This window comes from Telmatherina bonti (assembly GCF_933228915.1).
Source record: "Telmatherina bonti genome assembly, chromosome: 21".
In the NCBI taxonomy this organism is placed as follows: Eukaryota; Metazoa; Chordata; class Actinopteri; order Atheriniformes; family Telmatherinidae; genus Telmatherina; species Telmatherina bonti.
Genome location: NC_136630.1, coordinates 20,809,670 through 20,825,895, shown reverse-complemented (window position 1 = coordinate 20,825,895; position 16,226 = coordinate 20,809,670). Strand labels below are relative to the sequence as shown.

Genomic DNA, 16,226 nt, shown 5'->3' with positions numbered 1-16,226 from the left:
TCATCTTCCTGATGAATATTGAACTACTCAACCAAAATATGTACCTTAAGCTCTTAATCTGATCCTTTCACTATGGAGATATTAATTTCATTTCCTTTCGCATCAAAGTTATGAAAAAGCCGACTTATGGCTGCAGTGATAGATACAAGAACATTTGGATTAGTGCAGCAGCATCGGTCCACGTCCAGCTTCTCTAAGTGCACGTGATAATAACTCAACACAGTTGTGTTGGAGCTCTCCAATAAGCTTGAAAAAACAAAAATGACCTTACTTGTAGTTTAGTCTAATGTGCGTGAGTGCATTTAACACCTTGCATGTAGCGGTTCCTTTTTCTACCATGTGAAAATCTGAGCTGATGCTGCTGACCCTCTGCCAATGTGTCTGTTAGGTTTATCCCCCCCCTCCCGCCACCCATTTTGGGTGAGAGCAGATTAGTTGGAATCTGCCAGCTGCTGTGGAATTGGTTGAAATTGTGCCACACAACGCTGTAATACAGTTACGTAAACCTGAGCGGCGAAGAAGTAAAGTTTAACTAGCGTATAGAGAAGATGAGAAATGAAAAGGCTTTTTGTGCTGGTTTCAACCTAGTTTCTAATTATGCAAAAGAGCTTCTTTAATGTCATATAGTTAGAGCTAATAGGACAGATGTAGTCTGTGATGGGATTTTGCATGTAGCATGTTGACGGTTTTAGATGCGGTGGCCGTATGTTGTGGGGAAGTATTCAACATGATGAGTACTTCTTTGAACTCTTCTCACCATCCGTCTCAAGTTACATAAGTATGGCTGTAAGCAGTTTGAGAAGACATCACAGGGAACGTTGTGGCTGTGCGTTTTTACAGCTGACAGGAGGCTCTTTTGGGGATGAGGCGGGAAGACACTGTGTGCTTGAGGAAATGACACCGATTATGACTTCAGGGAGCAAGTCTCGTAATTCCTTCAATTAAAAAAACCACTATTTTAAGATTGCACTTGAAAAAACTGACAAATATAAAAACGAATTTATCTCTAAATGAAGCTCCTTTCCTTTCACAACCTTTTTCTTTGCTCTTGAATTTAATATTAACATCAAGTCAACCTCGGAATACATCAGACCCAAGCCTTGGCTGCCCTAGTTTATGCAACATTTTGGGGAAAAAGTCTGACTTGTCTATTTTTTGCAAGCCTCTAAATCTCATTCATTATGTGGAGCGGCAGCTGTGGGAGAGGTGGTTGCTTGGCTGTGATACAGGCAACCAAGTTTTGAGATTAAAGTAGTTTTTCATAATTCTTCAAAGCTAAACTGAGCGACAGTCACATTAATGCCCAGTTGGCACCAGTAAGCAGTTTCTGTGAAAATGAGGCAGAAGTCCAGAAAAGACTTAATAATGTCGCTGACTGTGTTCTTTATTTATTCTCCTGTAGTGACACACAGGTGCCTTGGTTTGGGGATGTAAAGTCAAGAAATGGCAGAGAGTGGAAAAAATGGGGAAAGAAGACTTGAGGATGAAGGTAGAGAGGATGGCAGAGCGAAACAGGAGCCTTGCGGCCTCTCCCCACTTGGTTCCACCTGTCTTGGGACAAAGAGGAATCTCGCCCGAGGGATTGTGATCCAGCTGACTGGGACAGAGGGGCAGTGGGACAGCCTGGATGAAAGTGAGCTAATTTTCTCCCTTGACCGTGATGAGGACTGTCCATCTATATCACTGTCTAAGGAAAGGCCACTTTCCGCAGAAGACGATGGGGGATCAAAGTCGCAAACTTTCCATGTCCCTCTCTCTCCTTCATCCCCCGAATCACTGGGGAGCTGCTCTACTGTGGGACCCAGCTTCCTTTCCCCTGGCCCCTCCTCACCTACCCACCGGCCCCTGGCTAGCTTAGTCAAGTCCCTCTCCACAGAACTTGAGCTGAAAGAAGGTTCCACTCTGAGACCGAAGCCTTTTCTCAACCTCGTGAAGTCGATCTCCACAGAGCTCTCCCGCTCAGAACCCGAGGTGTCTCAGTCTAAATCAGACTCCCGGCTCAATCTCCATCTTTTGAAGCAGCTGACCCAAACAAAAACCCGCAGCAGTGGTGACTCTCGTACCGCTCCCCCTTCTCCGAGTTCCCTCTCACCAACTGGGGAGTGCCCAAAGGGGGGTTTCTTCAAAATGGAGCTGGAGGACACCAAACGGAAGCTCTCGGAGGCTATGCATGAACCTCTGAGCAGCATGTTCAGTAAGATCATGAGAGAGGAGAGTGGAGGCAGCCCCAAACACCAGTGTAAGGCCCAGATGGTTCACCAGAGCAGCAGCAGAAGTTTGGGGCGGGAAGGCAGCACAGACACGATCCTTTCTGAGTCTCCTGTGAGAAATACAAGAAAAGCAGATGCTGATGTTTTGCCTGCGTTTGAGTGGCCTTCAGTGAGACACCTGGCAAGAACCCATCATGGCCTCTGTCCCGTGCACCACCACAGACACCATCACAGGGACGAGGAGCTGGAAATATGTACAGATGGTGACACGATGCAAGTGTTCGCCATTGAGACTCAAAGAAAGGCGAGGAGTTCACCCCCTGATGCTCGACCAACACCCTCGTTTAGGACACCTCCTGTCTCCCAGCCCCAACATCCTTTGCCACGCATGAGTTTATTTTGTGTGGCAGTCATATCCTACGGCTACTTTATCCTACCTCTTAATCCATACTTCTCTGGCCTGGCTCTGGGATTAGCCCTGGGCTTTTTACTGGGACTGCTTCTTATTCGAATGGGTTCCTCCAGATTAAACTGCTCGGCGTCCACTCACAAACCAACCCAGACGCTGTTCGCAGAAGGGAATCTGACAGGTGGCTTCATCAGCACAGAGCCTGACACCGTCAAGGTAAATGATTGAGTTATTAAAGCAGGAAAGTGACACGTTATTTTCAGTCATTTCACTTCCTCTACATTAGATCTTTCAGCATGTCTTTATTTTCAACATGTGTGAGAGAGAGAACTGATACAATTACAGTTTTTAATTTAATTTGTTTGTTTAACCCAGTCTCAAGGAAAACTGAGTTTAAATAACTGCCTTCCGACACCAAGGAGACTTATGACTTGAGGAAATAACTTGTCCAATAAATCGAATGAAGAAGTGTCCAAACTTTTGACTGGTACTGTATAGGAAATAGCACTGCATGTGGGTGGAAGAGGAATATAATGAAATATTTTTTTGGACCTTGACAAATGAGCACAAATGCAGACAATATTTTGCGCCATTTGTAGGACTGTAAAGTCATTCACTGTCTGCTTTTTTGCCCTTGAGGATGAAATTCTCTTTGTAATCTTTCAAAGAAGTTTTGAGCAATAGCTCTCCAGACCTTCTGAAGGTCTTACAAAGTTTTTATTTGTGCATTGGCTGTTTTTTTTATACTCATTTTGAGTAAAGGCCTTGTACCTGACAGTCTTCAGAAGAATGTGTGTGTGTGTTTGTGTGTGTGTGTGTGTGTGTTTTCTTATGAGTTCTTTTTGCTTGGTTGTTAAACCAACTGACCTATGAATCATCTCAGCATAAAAATTGGTCCTGAACTAAGAAGATGAACTAGTGTTATGAATAGACAAGTTAGTAAAGAACCGATTTTAAACTTTTTCTTCATACATCACGTTATTCGCAACCTGTTGCCTTAATATTTATATTTTTACCATTTCTTTGCCTGCACAAAACAAGAAATAAGCCTGTTTGACAGAGATAAAATGCTATTCTAGTGCAAATAAAGTGATTTCTAAAGATCTGGTAGCCAAAATGTATATATTTTTGTGTCTGCAAGAGATGAACAATATCTGAAAGTGATGTTCTTAACCTGTGATGGACTGGCGTCCTGTCCAGGGTGTACCCTGCCACTCACACAATGACTGTTGGGATAGGCTCCAGCTTCCCTGTGACTTTTAACTGGAACAAGCAGTTAAGATGGTTGGATGGATATCGTTAACAATGAAGACAAACTCAATTTTTAGTTGTTTTGTTTACCGAAGCCTCGTTAGAAATTGTTTTCATAATGAGCAGCTGTTGAAAAGCCATGTTAAGGAAGGGAAACAAGTAGAAAAGGTTGATCTATGCTAAATAATACGAGAGCTGGACTGATAATCAGCGGCAACAGGTCTTCTGGATTGATAAATTCTCCTCAGGGGTCGCTTTAGCAACTTGGTCGGCCGTTTTCTCCACAGATTAAAATCCCTTAAAAAGGCATGCAGCTATACGTGAGCTTCCAAGAATGCAATTAAAATCATTAATAATGAAAAGTGCAGGAGCAGCAGTGGTACAGTAATTACTGTTCTCCTTCTGTCTGAGCTTGACACAGAGCGGCTGCAGAGAACAGCCAGCAACCAAACACTGTCAGAACCACAGGCAATTAGCGGGAAAGACAAGTAGGAATGGGCTGTAATTTGTCAGTGAGTTGGACAGGTTGGGGAATGAAAGAAGTGAGGGGGAAAAAACTTCACTGTCTTAGTATTGAGATAATTCCCTTGTCTGATCATTAGCAGTTTTCTTTCAGTCTGAAGGATGTTGAGAGGATTTCCGAAACGTTAAGTGTAAATTTCACACTGAACAGTTTTATCTTTATAGTTTTTTGTTTCTTTAATTTTTTACCAGGAGAAATTAGATTTGAACTTCAATGACTTCAGATGTTCTGATTTAGTTTCTTACATGAGACTCAGAGGCATGATTTGCTCATTATCTAATATTGTCCTTGTGCTTTTTCAGTTTTTCTGTCAGCTGCTGCAAACTGAATGCTACTCTGTCTTTATTGCTCTCATTATTAGGAGAGTATATTACAAGTTAAATGAAAAAAAAGTACAAACCTGTTGTGCTTGAGTGCTCTAAAGGGTTTTATATAGTATGCTTTCCAAAGTAAACTGCTCATGAATAGTTCATGCAGTTTCTACAAAAACCTTTTAGTTTGCTTACATTTCTAACAGAATCATATCCATCCAAACAACTTTAGTGTGGTTTAAACCCTCTAACTCTCACTGTTTCTACCTTAAAATCTACAATAGCTTACAGTTTGTTCAGCCTGAAGAGAAGCATATCTTGTGAAGTCAGGTGTAGGGCACCGCTTCAGAATTTCATGCACATTCTTTGGTATTACAGTATGTGTGACTGCCTCTGTAAACCCTCATGTAGGCAATATTAAAACCTCACTAAACTAAATTCACTGAAATCCAGAAGTGAAATTTACAGAAAAAGAAACCCATCCACCTTTTTGCTCTTTTTATCCTTTTTCCATTTGAGTACAAATCTGGAACAATCCAGATGAAGTGTTTATTGCTCAGTGGAGTTGATTCAGATGAACACTTTCTCACTCCCTTTTCAGGGTTGGATAAATGAGATCTATGATTATGACCCAGAAACCTGCCACCCAGCTCTGACTCACTCCGTCTTTGCTACTCTGGAGGGCTCCAGTCTCCGTCTGGACTACCCACGCACCAACATCAGCCGCAGGGCAACATATGACGAGCGAATCCACGAAGCCACCTTTATCAAGTCGCGCTGCTTTCAGCTTGCAAAGAGTAAAGTATGTCTCCTTCAGGAGCCGTGAAACAGAAATCTCAGTGCCGTATCTGAGGCAGCTGTAGCTTTGATATGTAATTCAGAGTCAGGACATGCGACTGTGTAGTCAGAAGATGAAACGTCATTCATTTTTTATTAATGTATCTTTCCTGGGTCTAAATCAGTTAATGAGACACTTCACTCAGCACCATAAATGTCAGTTTTATTAGTGCACAATCTGAAAATTCACGAGATTGTTAAAAAAATGTGGTGAATATGGCAGAGAAATCTCATTTTTCAGTAAAGCTATAAATTGTAAATTGGTGTGCTGTAACTTTGTTTTCAGTGTCAAATTAAGTAATTCATAAATGAATGAGTGATTTTGAATAATTTATAAGATGGATTTTAGAATGACATTTACTGTGACATTTAAGTCCTCTGCCTCAAAGCAGAAAACAAGAAAGGGTGAGGAAAAACAGTATTATGGAAGTAAACACTGTAAATGAGTTTCAAGTACTGATTATAAACTGGTAAATATGATGTTTGGTTTGGTTTTTAGCTTTTATTTTCTGACACATCAAAACTGACACTGTCATCCAAAGGTGTTCCTGCTGCCATCTGTGCTGGCTCGGAAGAGGGTGTGGAACCCAAAGTATCCCATCTGCATTCAACTAGCAAGCAAGCCAAAATCTCATGAGGGTAATAGAGGAGGGTCTATGGAGAACCTGGAAGAAGAACCAGAAGCTGAAATGGCAGAAAACCCAAAACAAAGCTCCTTTAAATCATTTCCTGACTGTCCCACCGTACTGTACCTCTTTGGTCGCACAGGAAGAGAGAAAGAAGAGTGGTTTCGATATCTCCTGCTTGCATCCACGGATGCAGAGAGGGAAAAGGAGTGGGACAGACAGAGGCCTGGCAGATGTGTGTCCCGATCGGGTATGAGAAACGTTAATAATGCATTAGGAAAGAAGAGAGAAGGCCTCTAGATAAGGCATCTATACAAATACTACATGTGTGTGGATTATGGATTACATGCTCCAGTTCTTTGCATTCTAAAGCCAATCCCTATCAAGGGAATGCACAATCTGATGGATCAAAAGCATTAAAATAAAGTCAGACACATGCCATGTTTTGGGACTATTACTTAGCTGGCAGAACAAACTTTCACTGCGGTTCCTAAAATAACTGGTGTTTTTTCTGTCATGTGTTAAATTTAGTCTCTCTTGAGACTCAGTTTATTTGATTGCTCTGCTGTTGCTCCGTTACATTTCTCCAAAAGGCGGGGGATTCATCAGACTGGTTCATTGAAAGAAATGTCTCCTTCCATCAGTGATACTTCTCTTATAGCTGCAGATCTGGAAGCAGTCAAAGCATAAAAACCTATTTTTATGAAGTAAAAAGGAAAAATCCAACTGTGATGTTTGCCATAGGAGTCTCAGTGATTTGTAAAGTAAAAAATCTGTGACCTTGCTAGTTTTCACAATGGACATTCTTGTGTTCCCAGCATAAGCTAATTTTTTTTGTTGTTGTTGTTGTTTTATTGGTTTTATGATGAAATACATTGACAAATCTATGTATTATTATTATTGTCAAACTGTGCTTGGACCCAGAATAATGTAAACTAAAATATTGTTGTCTAATTATTAGTATTTTTAGCCCATATGTCACACATTTTAGGCCAACTCAAGTTTAGCCACAGGAACAATTAGGTACATTTGTGTATTGACAAATCTAAACCACAGACATTAAGCCAGAAATACACCTGCCAAAGCACTTAAAAGCACCTTTGTAGGAGTTATTCCTTAACACAAAATCATTTTATCCATTTTTCCTGGTCATGTGGGCATTGTGTTAAGCTAAGCTAACCTAAGCTAAACTAAACTAAACTAAGCTAAGCTAAGCTAAGCAAAACTAAGCTAAGCTAAGCTAAACTAAACTAAACTAAGCTAAACTCAGCTAAACTAAGCTAAGATAAGATAAGATAAGATAGAATAACTGCAGGATATAGCTTAACATAAACATTATAACAGAATTATATGCTTTGTATTTCACTTAATTCCTGCTGAGAAAAACAAAAAGCAGGATTTTTTTTTGTGACTATGTATTGTTTAGGACACATCACTTAGTTTCAGTTGGTCTCCACTTCGCTGTGGATGAAAAGTAATTGATAAGCCTTCCAGATGTGTGTGTTTTGTGTTCATCCAGGTGATCCAGTGCAGAGTAATAATACCCCAAACAGTAGAGGTCCCAGCAGGGTGGGCAGCAGTGATGATGACATGCCCTCCACACCTCCAGCCCATTCCACCATGACAGCTCCCTCCAGTAGCACCAGGACACTTTCTGCACACAGCTACCCCACTTATATGGCTCGACTCCTGGCTGCAGAGGACTTGACCCCCCTCTCCAGTCCTGGTGGCAGCAGCACAGATGCAAGTCCCACCATCAAAGGCAACGTGAGTCATATTTACTGTGGAAATTAAGAAATGTATAGATGTCAGAGCTGGACATTTTTTAAAATAAAATCTGATTATGATTGACATTACAGCTACAAGACACCACACTAAACATTTTTAAGTTGGAATTATCCTGTGTTTTCGTAGTTTCTTCCTCTAAACTTGATCTGCTCTTCTTGCCTGATTGTTCAGTGTACCTGTGATATAGCAGAGTACCCTGGAAAAAGCCAAACAGCATGGGCTAATGCTCTAATCGGTAGAATCTTCTGGGATTTCTTGCGAGAGAAGGTCTGGGCCAACGCTGTCTCCCACAAGATTCAGAAGAAGCTCAGCAAAATCAGAGTGAGAGCAGTCGTAGTGAATGCTACTGTGTCACAGAAAGGACAACTATTTTAAACTTTATTCTTCATTGTTCTTTTATTTCATTTTTTTTTTTACAGCTGCCTTATTTCATGAATGAATTGACGCTTACTGGGTTGGACATGGGCTGTGCTATGCCACTAATCACTGCTACCTCCAGACCAGAGGTTAACCACAGAGGTGAGTACCGACTGCAGACATGCAGGCAAATCAATCAGCAAACACATGTAGCAGGAAGAGATGAGTGAGAAGATGACCCGTTGCTAATGTTATTACAGCTGAGCACTGTAGAGCATCGGCTCAGATCCTGTTATCTCACCGTAATCTCTCAGAACAGGGCAGCCATCAGGCCACTGCTTCTGACATTTTTAGAGCTTATTTGCTGTGTCCTTTCAAATCAGGCAATGTTTCAGCCTCTGATGACGAACTTAAGGAATTTAGGGCATAAGTTACAGAAGCGTAGAGCTGTCATCCTCATAAAACAAAGGGGGGGGGGGGGGGGGGGCCTTATCACATAATAACATAATAGCTTTATTATAAAAATGTAAAACATATCACGTTATGCCGTGATACGTATGAAAACGTGAACTTGGAATTTTCGACTTTAGATGAGGAAGTTGTGTCGGGGGTGGATGAGAGATCCCAAATGGCTAATTTACAGGACTTGATAAAGTTTTACTTCATGCTTGGGTTGAAACATGGTGAAATTTTGCTGCTTTTGAACACTATGGATGACATTGTAATAAGTATGCATACTTTTGATTTTAAAAGGTATGGGTCTGCACAGAAAGAAGACTGAGTCTGATCCCCTTGACGTGGCATCATTTCTAATTGATCCACTTGAATGGCACGGGAATCTCTATGGATACAAACTATATCATATTAACTGCTTTAAAGTGGTTATATGTTTCTACAATAGAACTTAACACGTTATAGCGTGATAGTTTCAGGTTCTTACAACAAACTATTATGTTATAACGTAATAAGAGCTCCCCTCTTTTTTATTTAATTAGTATGACAGCTCTACGCTTCCGTTACAAGTAGGTGTGTGTGAACTTATGATTTTTCTTTTCCTCAATCTTCTCTGTCCCACTTTGCTGTAACACAGCCTCACATCAACAGATCATCCTGTTTGTCAGCTTTTTCCTCCCTTTCCTGCACAGTTCACGTCAGCTCCTAAAGAGGACTCATAATCCACTGTAATTTATTATGAATTTAATTTCAAGGCCTGATCATCTCAGCGAAAGCGGTTTAATCTGCCCACTAAGCAGTGTGGGTCCAGATTAGGCTGCATGCAGGAGCTTTGTCTTCATTTCGGTAGTCTGGCATTGACCTCTTTGTGATGCCCCCTACAGGCCTGTGGGTGGAGTTGCAACTGGTCTACACCGGTAACCTGCAGATGACCCTGCAGACCAAGTTCAACCTGTCTAAGCTGGGCAAAGAGGGAGGTCAGGATATGGCACACAGTTTGAATGCAGCTGGTAGCCCACGGTCAGTGACATACACAAACACCCACTGTATGCGCACACACATAAACCAAGATGTCTACTTTGATGCTGTGTCTCCATGAGCCGTCTCAAACATCCTTTTAGCTTCACTTTGTGTGACAAACAGTGGCTACATTTTTCTCTGGTACTACGTTCAGTTTTCTCACCTATTCCTACTCTAGATATTTTTTATGTTAACGAAGCTGCAGCTGTCTTTGAGCGTGTTTGTGGTGGAACTTGTTATTGTTCAAGTTCAATAATTCATGTAACCTTTTATATACTTCAGAGAACTGTTAAGGGTTACTCAAGTGATAAAGAAGATGTTGGATATTTAAAGAGCAAAAATTAAGGTGATTCCACACCGTAAACGATTTTGAAAATGAAATTAGATTGTTTCTTTTATTTATTTTCCCATTAATAGCCAAAGAAACAATGAAATATGCATCTTTTGCTAAATAAAAACCATGTTTCAGCTCTTCATTTACAGTATCTTTGCATAAAAACAATAGTACATATATTCACTGAAATGTATTAAAAAAAAACTTCACTAATGTCAAAGATTTGATTTTTATTTTGTAAAACATAAATAAATGTAAATAGATGTAATAATTTTGAGGTAAAACTCAACACAACAAGGACACGCAAGAAGAATACCGCAGTCATCAGCTGATGCCATCTTATTTGTTGATTGTTTGATTGCAGTCAAAAGTTTGACGCCTCCACAGTACCAGAAGCACAGGACAAAACATCCTAACTTTTAGTTCTCATGCAAGTCAGTACCTACAATCCATCACAATAATATGCTTAATCCTGTCAGCAATGTGGCTTTTTTAAGCCTCTGCTTGACAGATTGCACACCCATAATGAACGAGTATATTTCTGCAAACACAATACTACACAATACAATAACTTTTTGAATACTTTTAAAGTCATAGTAAAGCACAACCCTCATGAGATTTGTTAAAACATATCAGGGTGGGGATAAATCAAGATGGCCGAAGCAAAAATAAGTTTCAACCTTGTCTGAAAACAAACAGTACACAAATATGACTCAATATCCTTTTGGAAATATGTATCTTTAGCTCTAAAGCTTTATTAAATCATAGTACAATTGCCCAGTGATTATTGGGATTGGCTGCAGCTTCCCCTAATTGGACTAAACGGTTATTAAAATGACTGACTGACTGACAAAACCGTTTTTTATGCACAATCAATGATGTTTAGTCATAATACCAAGTCTGAATGATGGAAGGGATTTCTGGAACGGCTGTAAAAGAGGGATTTTTGTCCTCTCCCCGAGTACAGCACACTCACACACCCACACACACCTCTCTCACCCCAATCCCTCTGGTCTCTAATCTACACACATTACATTGATTAGCGTAGACCTGTCAGTCATAAATCCGCAGAGGTTGGGATTAAAGTCCACGCAAAGCTTCACATTAGCTTGTCTCTGTGCTGCATCTAAAGTTGCACATTAACATATTTGTACATTCTTACAAACACAGCTGCAGGCATGGGACATTTTCACTCAGTCTTGCATTTGCTTTTATGCGTGTGCCAGATTTTTCCAGTGGAGGTAAAAAAATTATCTTAATAAAGCCACTAAAAGACATTTTGCTTCTGCCAACAACTGCATTATGTCCCCACTCTCTACACCTTTGACAAGAGAATATGTGTTTCCACCTGCCCTCCTGCAGGTCCAGGCCCATCCTCAGTGTGTTGGCAGACAGTGATGAGGAGTCCTCAAGTGCAGGTTCATCTGATGAGGAGGAGCTGCTTCTGTCTGAGGCCCAGGGTCTGGTTGGGGAGAAAGGCTCAACCATAACCACTGAAGGGTAACAGCTAAACTTTTTGAGTTATTCCATTACAAAATCACTGGAGAAAGATGATAACAAGAAATCAGCATGTATGATTTGCTTTTAGCTTCGTGAAGAACTTAAACTAAACAGTCTTAGTTGCTCCACCCAGTGTTATTTCTTCCCTTCTGTCATGTGAATGCTCATTTTCCAAAAGCTAAAAATAAACTGTGCTGACATCACACTCCAGATGGTTCTTGCTTCCACTTACATGTCAGTTCCACATTGCTCCTCATATTTTTGACTTCAGCATCTGAAAACTGAATCTGCTGCCAAATGTAGGCTCATGCTAACACTCCGCTCTAATCCTCTCTTACAGCACAGGGGGAGGAAAGACTGGAAGGAAGATTTTAAGATTTGTGGACAAAATCGCTAAATCCAAGTACTTCCAGAAGGCAACAGAGAATGAGTTCATCAGAAAGAAGTTTGAGGAGATGTCCAACACCCCCCTGCTGCTTACTGTGGAGGTTCGAGAGCTGTCAGGGAATCTGGTTATCAACATCCCACCGCCCCCTACTGACAGGATATGGTATGAACTGACACACTGACCCAGTACAGCAACACATCAGGAAGAAGAGCAAGGCAGGACATGTTGAATTACATGATAAACTCCTATAATGCACATACACAACATAAGAAATCCTTAAAAAATAGGCTGAATTAAAGACACGTTTTGGCTCGTAGGAAGATCAGTCATTGAGGCTTATTCAATATCCAGATTAAAGATTAAAGGGGATTGATCTTTTATAACTCGTATCACAACTATGAATGGTCATCACTTTAGTGTCTGGGAAAACAGCTGTGTGCATGTGAATAGCATAGATAATAGACAGAAATAGATTGAAAGCAATTGAATAAAAGATGTCAACTGGCTTAGGCGCATCTTGCTAGTTCCAGGTCGGATCCACATTTCTCTTTAGAACTGCCTCCATTCTTAATGGCATGGATTCAAAAAGGGATTGAAAACATTGCTTAGAGATTTTGCTTCATGTTGACATGAGACCATCACCCAGTTGCTGCAGAAACCATCTGGAGATGGTTTTAGCTTTGTGACCTGGTGTGTTATCCTGCTGGAAGTATCCATCAGAAGATGCTACGATGTGCTCATGAAGGGATGGACATGGTCAGAAACCATTTTCTGGTAGGCTGTGGTGTTTACTGCCACCACCAGCCTGATCCATTGACACAAGACAGAATGCATCGATGCTTTCATGTTGTTAACACCAAATTCTGACCTATTCTATTCTATTCTATTCTGTTCTGTTCTATTCTACAGTCATTTAGCAGACGCTTTTGTCCAAAGCGACTTACATATGAGTGAGAACAACACAAGCATGAAATCAAACTGTAGAGGACATCGTAGGAAGATGCTAGTGGACTGCCCAGTTGGACGCGGGTCCTTCCATGAAGTGCTACAGGCTTTTGGTTGTTTTTTTTTTGTTTTTTTTGTTTGTTTACTCCCTTCCCACCCCATAATACCATCTATGTTATAATACAAAGAATTAATACCATGAAGTTTGTTGGAAAGAACTGGGCTAAGTTCTTCAACTTTCCAATAAATATAGCTATACAAAGTGTTGAAGTGCTCCTTGAAGTGAAAACCTCACTACCTAAATGTTGCAGCTGGAAATGAAACTTATCAGACCAGACAACACTTTCTCCAATCTTTTATTGTGCAGTTTTGCTGGATTTGTGTGAATTGTAAACTTAGGTTCCTGATCGTAGCTGACAGGAGAGGCATCTGGTCTTCTGCTGCTGCTGCTGGTGCTGTTGCCCATCTGCTTCAAGGTTTCATGTTACATGTTGTACATTCAGACAGGGTATTGTGCATATTTTGTTTTAGCTAGTGGTTATTGAAGCTTTTTTAAAATTATTATTATTATCCTCAAACAGTCTTCCCATTCTTCTTTAATCTGTATGAATTCATTTCTTAAAAAATATAAATACATTATTGATGTTACAAAAAGAAAAGGAATGTATAAATATTTATAGGATTAATTTATTTAAAATATCTTGTTTAAGCATAAGGAGCAGTTAAACTATCAAAGCAGTAAAAAAATACAAGTAGGTTAGGTATATTATTACTAGAACAATAAAATAAACAAAAAACTTTACTGGACTTAATGACAGATCTACTCTGAATGTCTTGACAGAACAACACCGAGAATCAGAAACTCTCACAATCTGTTCATAGCTGATTTGTTGTACATACAAAAGTTGCCCTTTACATCCAAACCACAGTGAGCCAGAAGCACATCACCTAGCATAGTTTCTCCAGAAGTGCACCGTTATCTGTGATACGTTTATCCAACATATTCATCGTCCTGCGCCAAGATGGTAATGTAGGATGAGTACACAACTCCAGAAAAAATTATAAGACAAAATAGTCACAAAGTCAGTCATCAGAAATTCTCAATTAGAAGGAGAATAAAAGGATGAGAGCCACTGATTAACTAATGTAAACATAACACAGGACCACCATACTGGCGAATACTCCCACAGCTTTGAGTGTTGATGACATCAGCCCATATTCTCTGTAATCAGTTCTTTAAGTTGATGTTATGAAGCTACAAGCTGCTAAGTTTGCCACAAGCTTTTGGCATGCACATGCAAGCTTTGCATTTTGCACCATTTGTGTACACATCTCACAATTTAAATGCACAGGAAGCTTTTTGAACTCAAAAATGTGAAGTTACAGGTAAAATCTAAATGCCAAATATCAATTATTGAGCGGTTTGTGATGAGTACATGTGGAAAGCTTGTTTTTTGTGTGTTCACATGTGGTATTTATGTATGCACTCAAACACAGATTTAGAAGTACCAGGAAAATATTTGTAACTTAATTTCTGTTCTTAATATTCACCTTTGGGTCCCTTTTCATACATAAAAAAACAGAAGCTGCATCATTTCAAGACCTAGTGTATCAGATGATTTTCTTAGTTTGATATTTATGTGTTTTAATTATGTTAAAATGTGTAACATCTCAAAGTTAATCCTATTCAGGCACTTGTGTTTTTTACACAGGGAAATACAATAAAGCATCCATTAGGTCTGCTGGGAAAAAAGTCAGATTGATGCACCTTGCAACTTACAGGACCCCAAAGTTGCGCTGCTAACGGTTTTGAATACCACAGGATGCTCAGAAAGCTGTTTTTGCTCAAATCTCCCTTTTGATGTGTCGCATTCTCACATTAAACTACACCCAGGCTTGAGTTGCGTTCATGCTCAAAATCCATATTCATTCAGTGCTTGTAGCTTTCTGCGTGTGACTCACTTTTCACATTTTATCTTTTGCCAAATGAACACCTTTTTTTCCAGCAAGTAAATTTAGTCCAGGCCTGAGGAGGCGTCAAGCTTTGCAACATGTTCTCAATCTGGTTATGAATATGCTTTCAATTTTGATTATCTCTGCAGGTACAGCTTCTGTGTACCACCTAAGCTGGATCTACGTGTGCGTCCCAAACTGGGGGAACGGGAGGTGACTTTCTGCCATGTAACTGAATGGATTGAGAAGAAACTCCAAGATGAATTTCAGGTAAAGATGAAGAGAATCAGTCTTAAGTCATGAAAGCACGTTCTGCCATTTTAACTTTTCCTTTTATCGCCCTCACCAGAAAGTGTTTGTGCTGCCAAACATGGATGACATCTATTTACCCCTGATGCACTCCGGGGTGGACAGCCCACAAGTGTCCGAGTCTCAACGGTCCCAAAGCTCCTCCACAGAATCCATAGAGAGGATCCTGCCAGAGCCCACCAGACCTGGATGTGACTAGTGCCTAATTGTTGATGAGCAGTGGAAACCAGTCAAAATTTATTTCTATAGATTTCACTAGCTCTTACACAGACGTCCAAACTTTTCTCTATCAACCAGGAGTTCGTAGAAGTCCAATATTTAGTGCTGTAGATGTTCAGATGTTCATTAGTATCATCTAAAAGACAAAACTAAATGCTTTGGTTCAGTCAGACTGAATGCTGTGAAACAGCTATAAGTGATACCTTTTGCAAATGTTTACAAGTGAATGATCACAATTAAATTGTATTTATTTATTTGATGTTTACAACTCCATGTCACTTTGGACAATAAGATAATTGACTTTTAAACGAAAGCTGAAAATTCATTTGTGTTTATTCTGCGGGGTCAGTACCCTAACGAGCAAGGGCTTGTTGGCTGTCTTTGTCGACACACATTGGTGCATGCAGGTCTGAGATACTGCTTTTAGACCGGCAAACTGCAGGGTTGGTTCCAACAGTCAGATCAGACTGCATGCTCTAGTCATCAGGGTTAATCACAATGCTAAACCTCTTAAAAAGCGTTGGTTGTTTTTTTCTGAGGTGCAAGAAAGAAAGTTTTAATCCTCAGTAAAACTACTGATTCATGAGAACTCTAACCTACAATGCTTTATTCCTTGCTAACATGCAAGTCCATGCCCTCTAAAGTTTAATTCAATCTCAGTAAGATCACAAACCAGCTGAGATTGTGATGTACCCTGTTTGGCCTGTTATTTCTTCACTGTTAAAAACTATCTGTCAAAAAAACGGTAAAGAACTGGCAGCGCGGTTGCCAGCAAGTTACTGCAAAATTATCA

General features: G+C 40.2%; 1 protein-coding gene across 1 annotated transcript; it reads left to right on the top strand.

Moving 5' to 3' along the window:
- Positions 1–1,443: 1,443 nt before the first annotated feature.
- On the top strand, positions 1,444–16,200 carry tex2l (testis expressed 2, like; the record flags this gene model as incomplete). The annotated part of the gene is made up of 11 exons (XM_079261022.1): positions 1,444–2,835; positions 5,306–5,506; positions 6,084–6,417; positions 7,687–7,934; positions 8,127–8,276; positions 8,375–8,474; positions 9,650–9,785; positions 11,482–11,619; positions 11,960–12,169; positions 15,055–15,175; positions 15,255–16,200. The coding sequence occupies 11 exons, from the start codon at positions 1,444–1,446 to the stop codon at positions 15,411–15,413; spliced, it is 3,189 nt and encodes a 1,062-aa protein (XP_079117148.1). The 3' UTR covers positions 15,414–16,200.
- Positions 16,201–16,226: the final 26 nt, after the last annotated feature.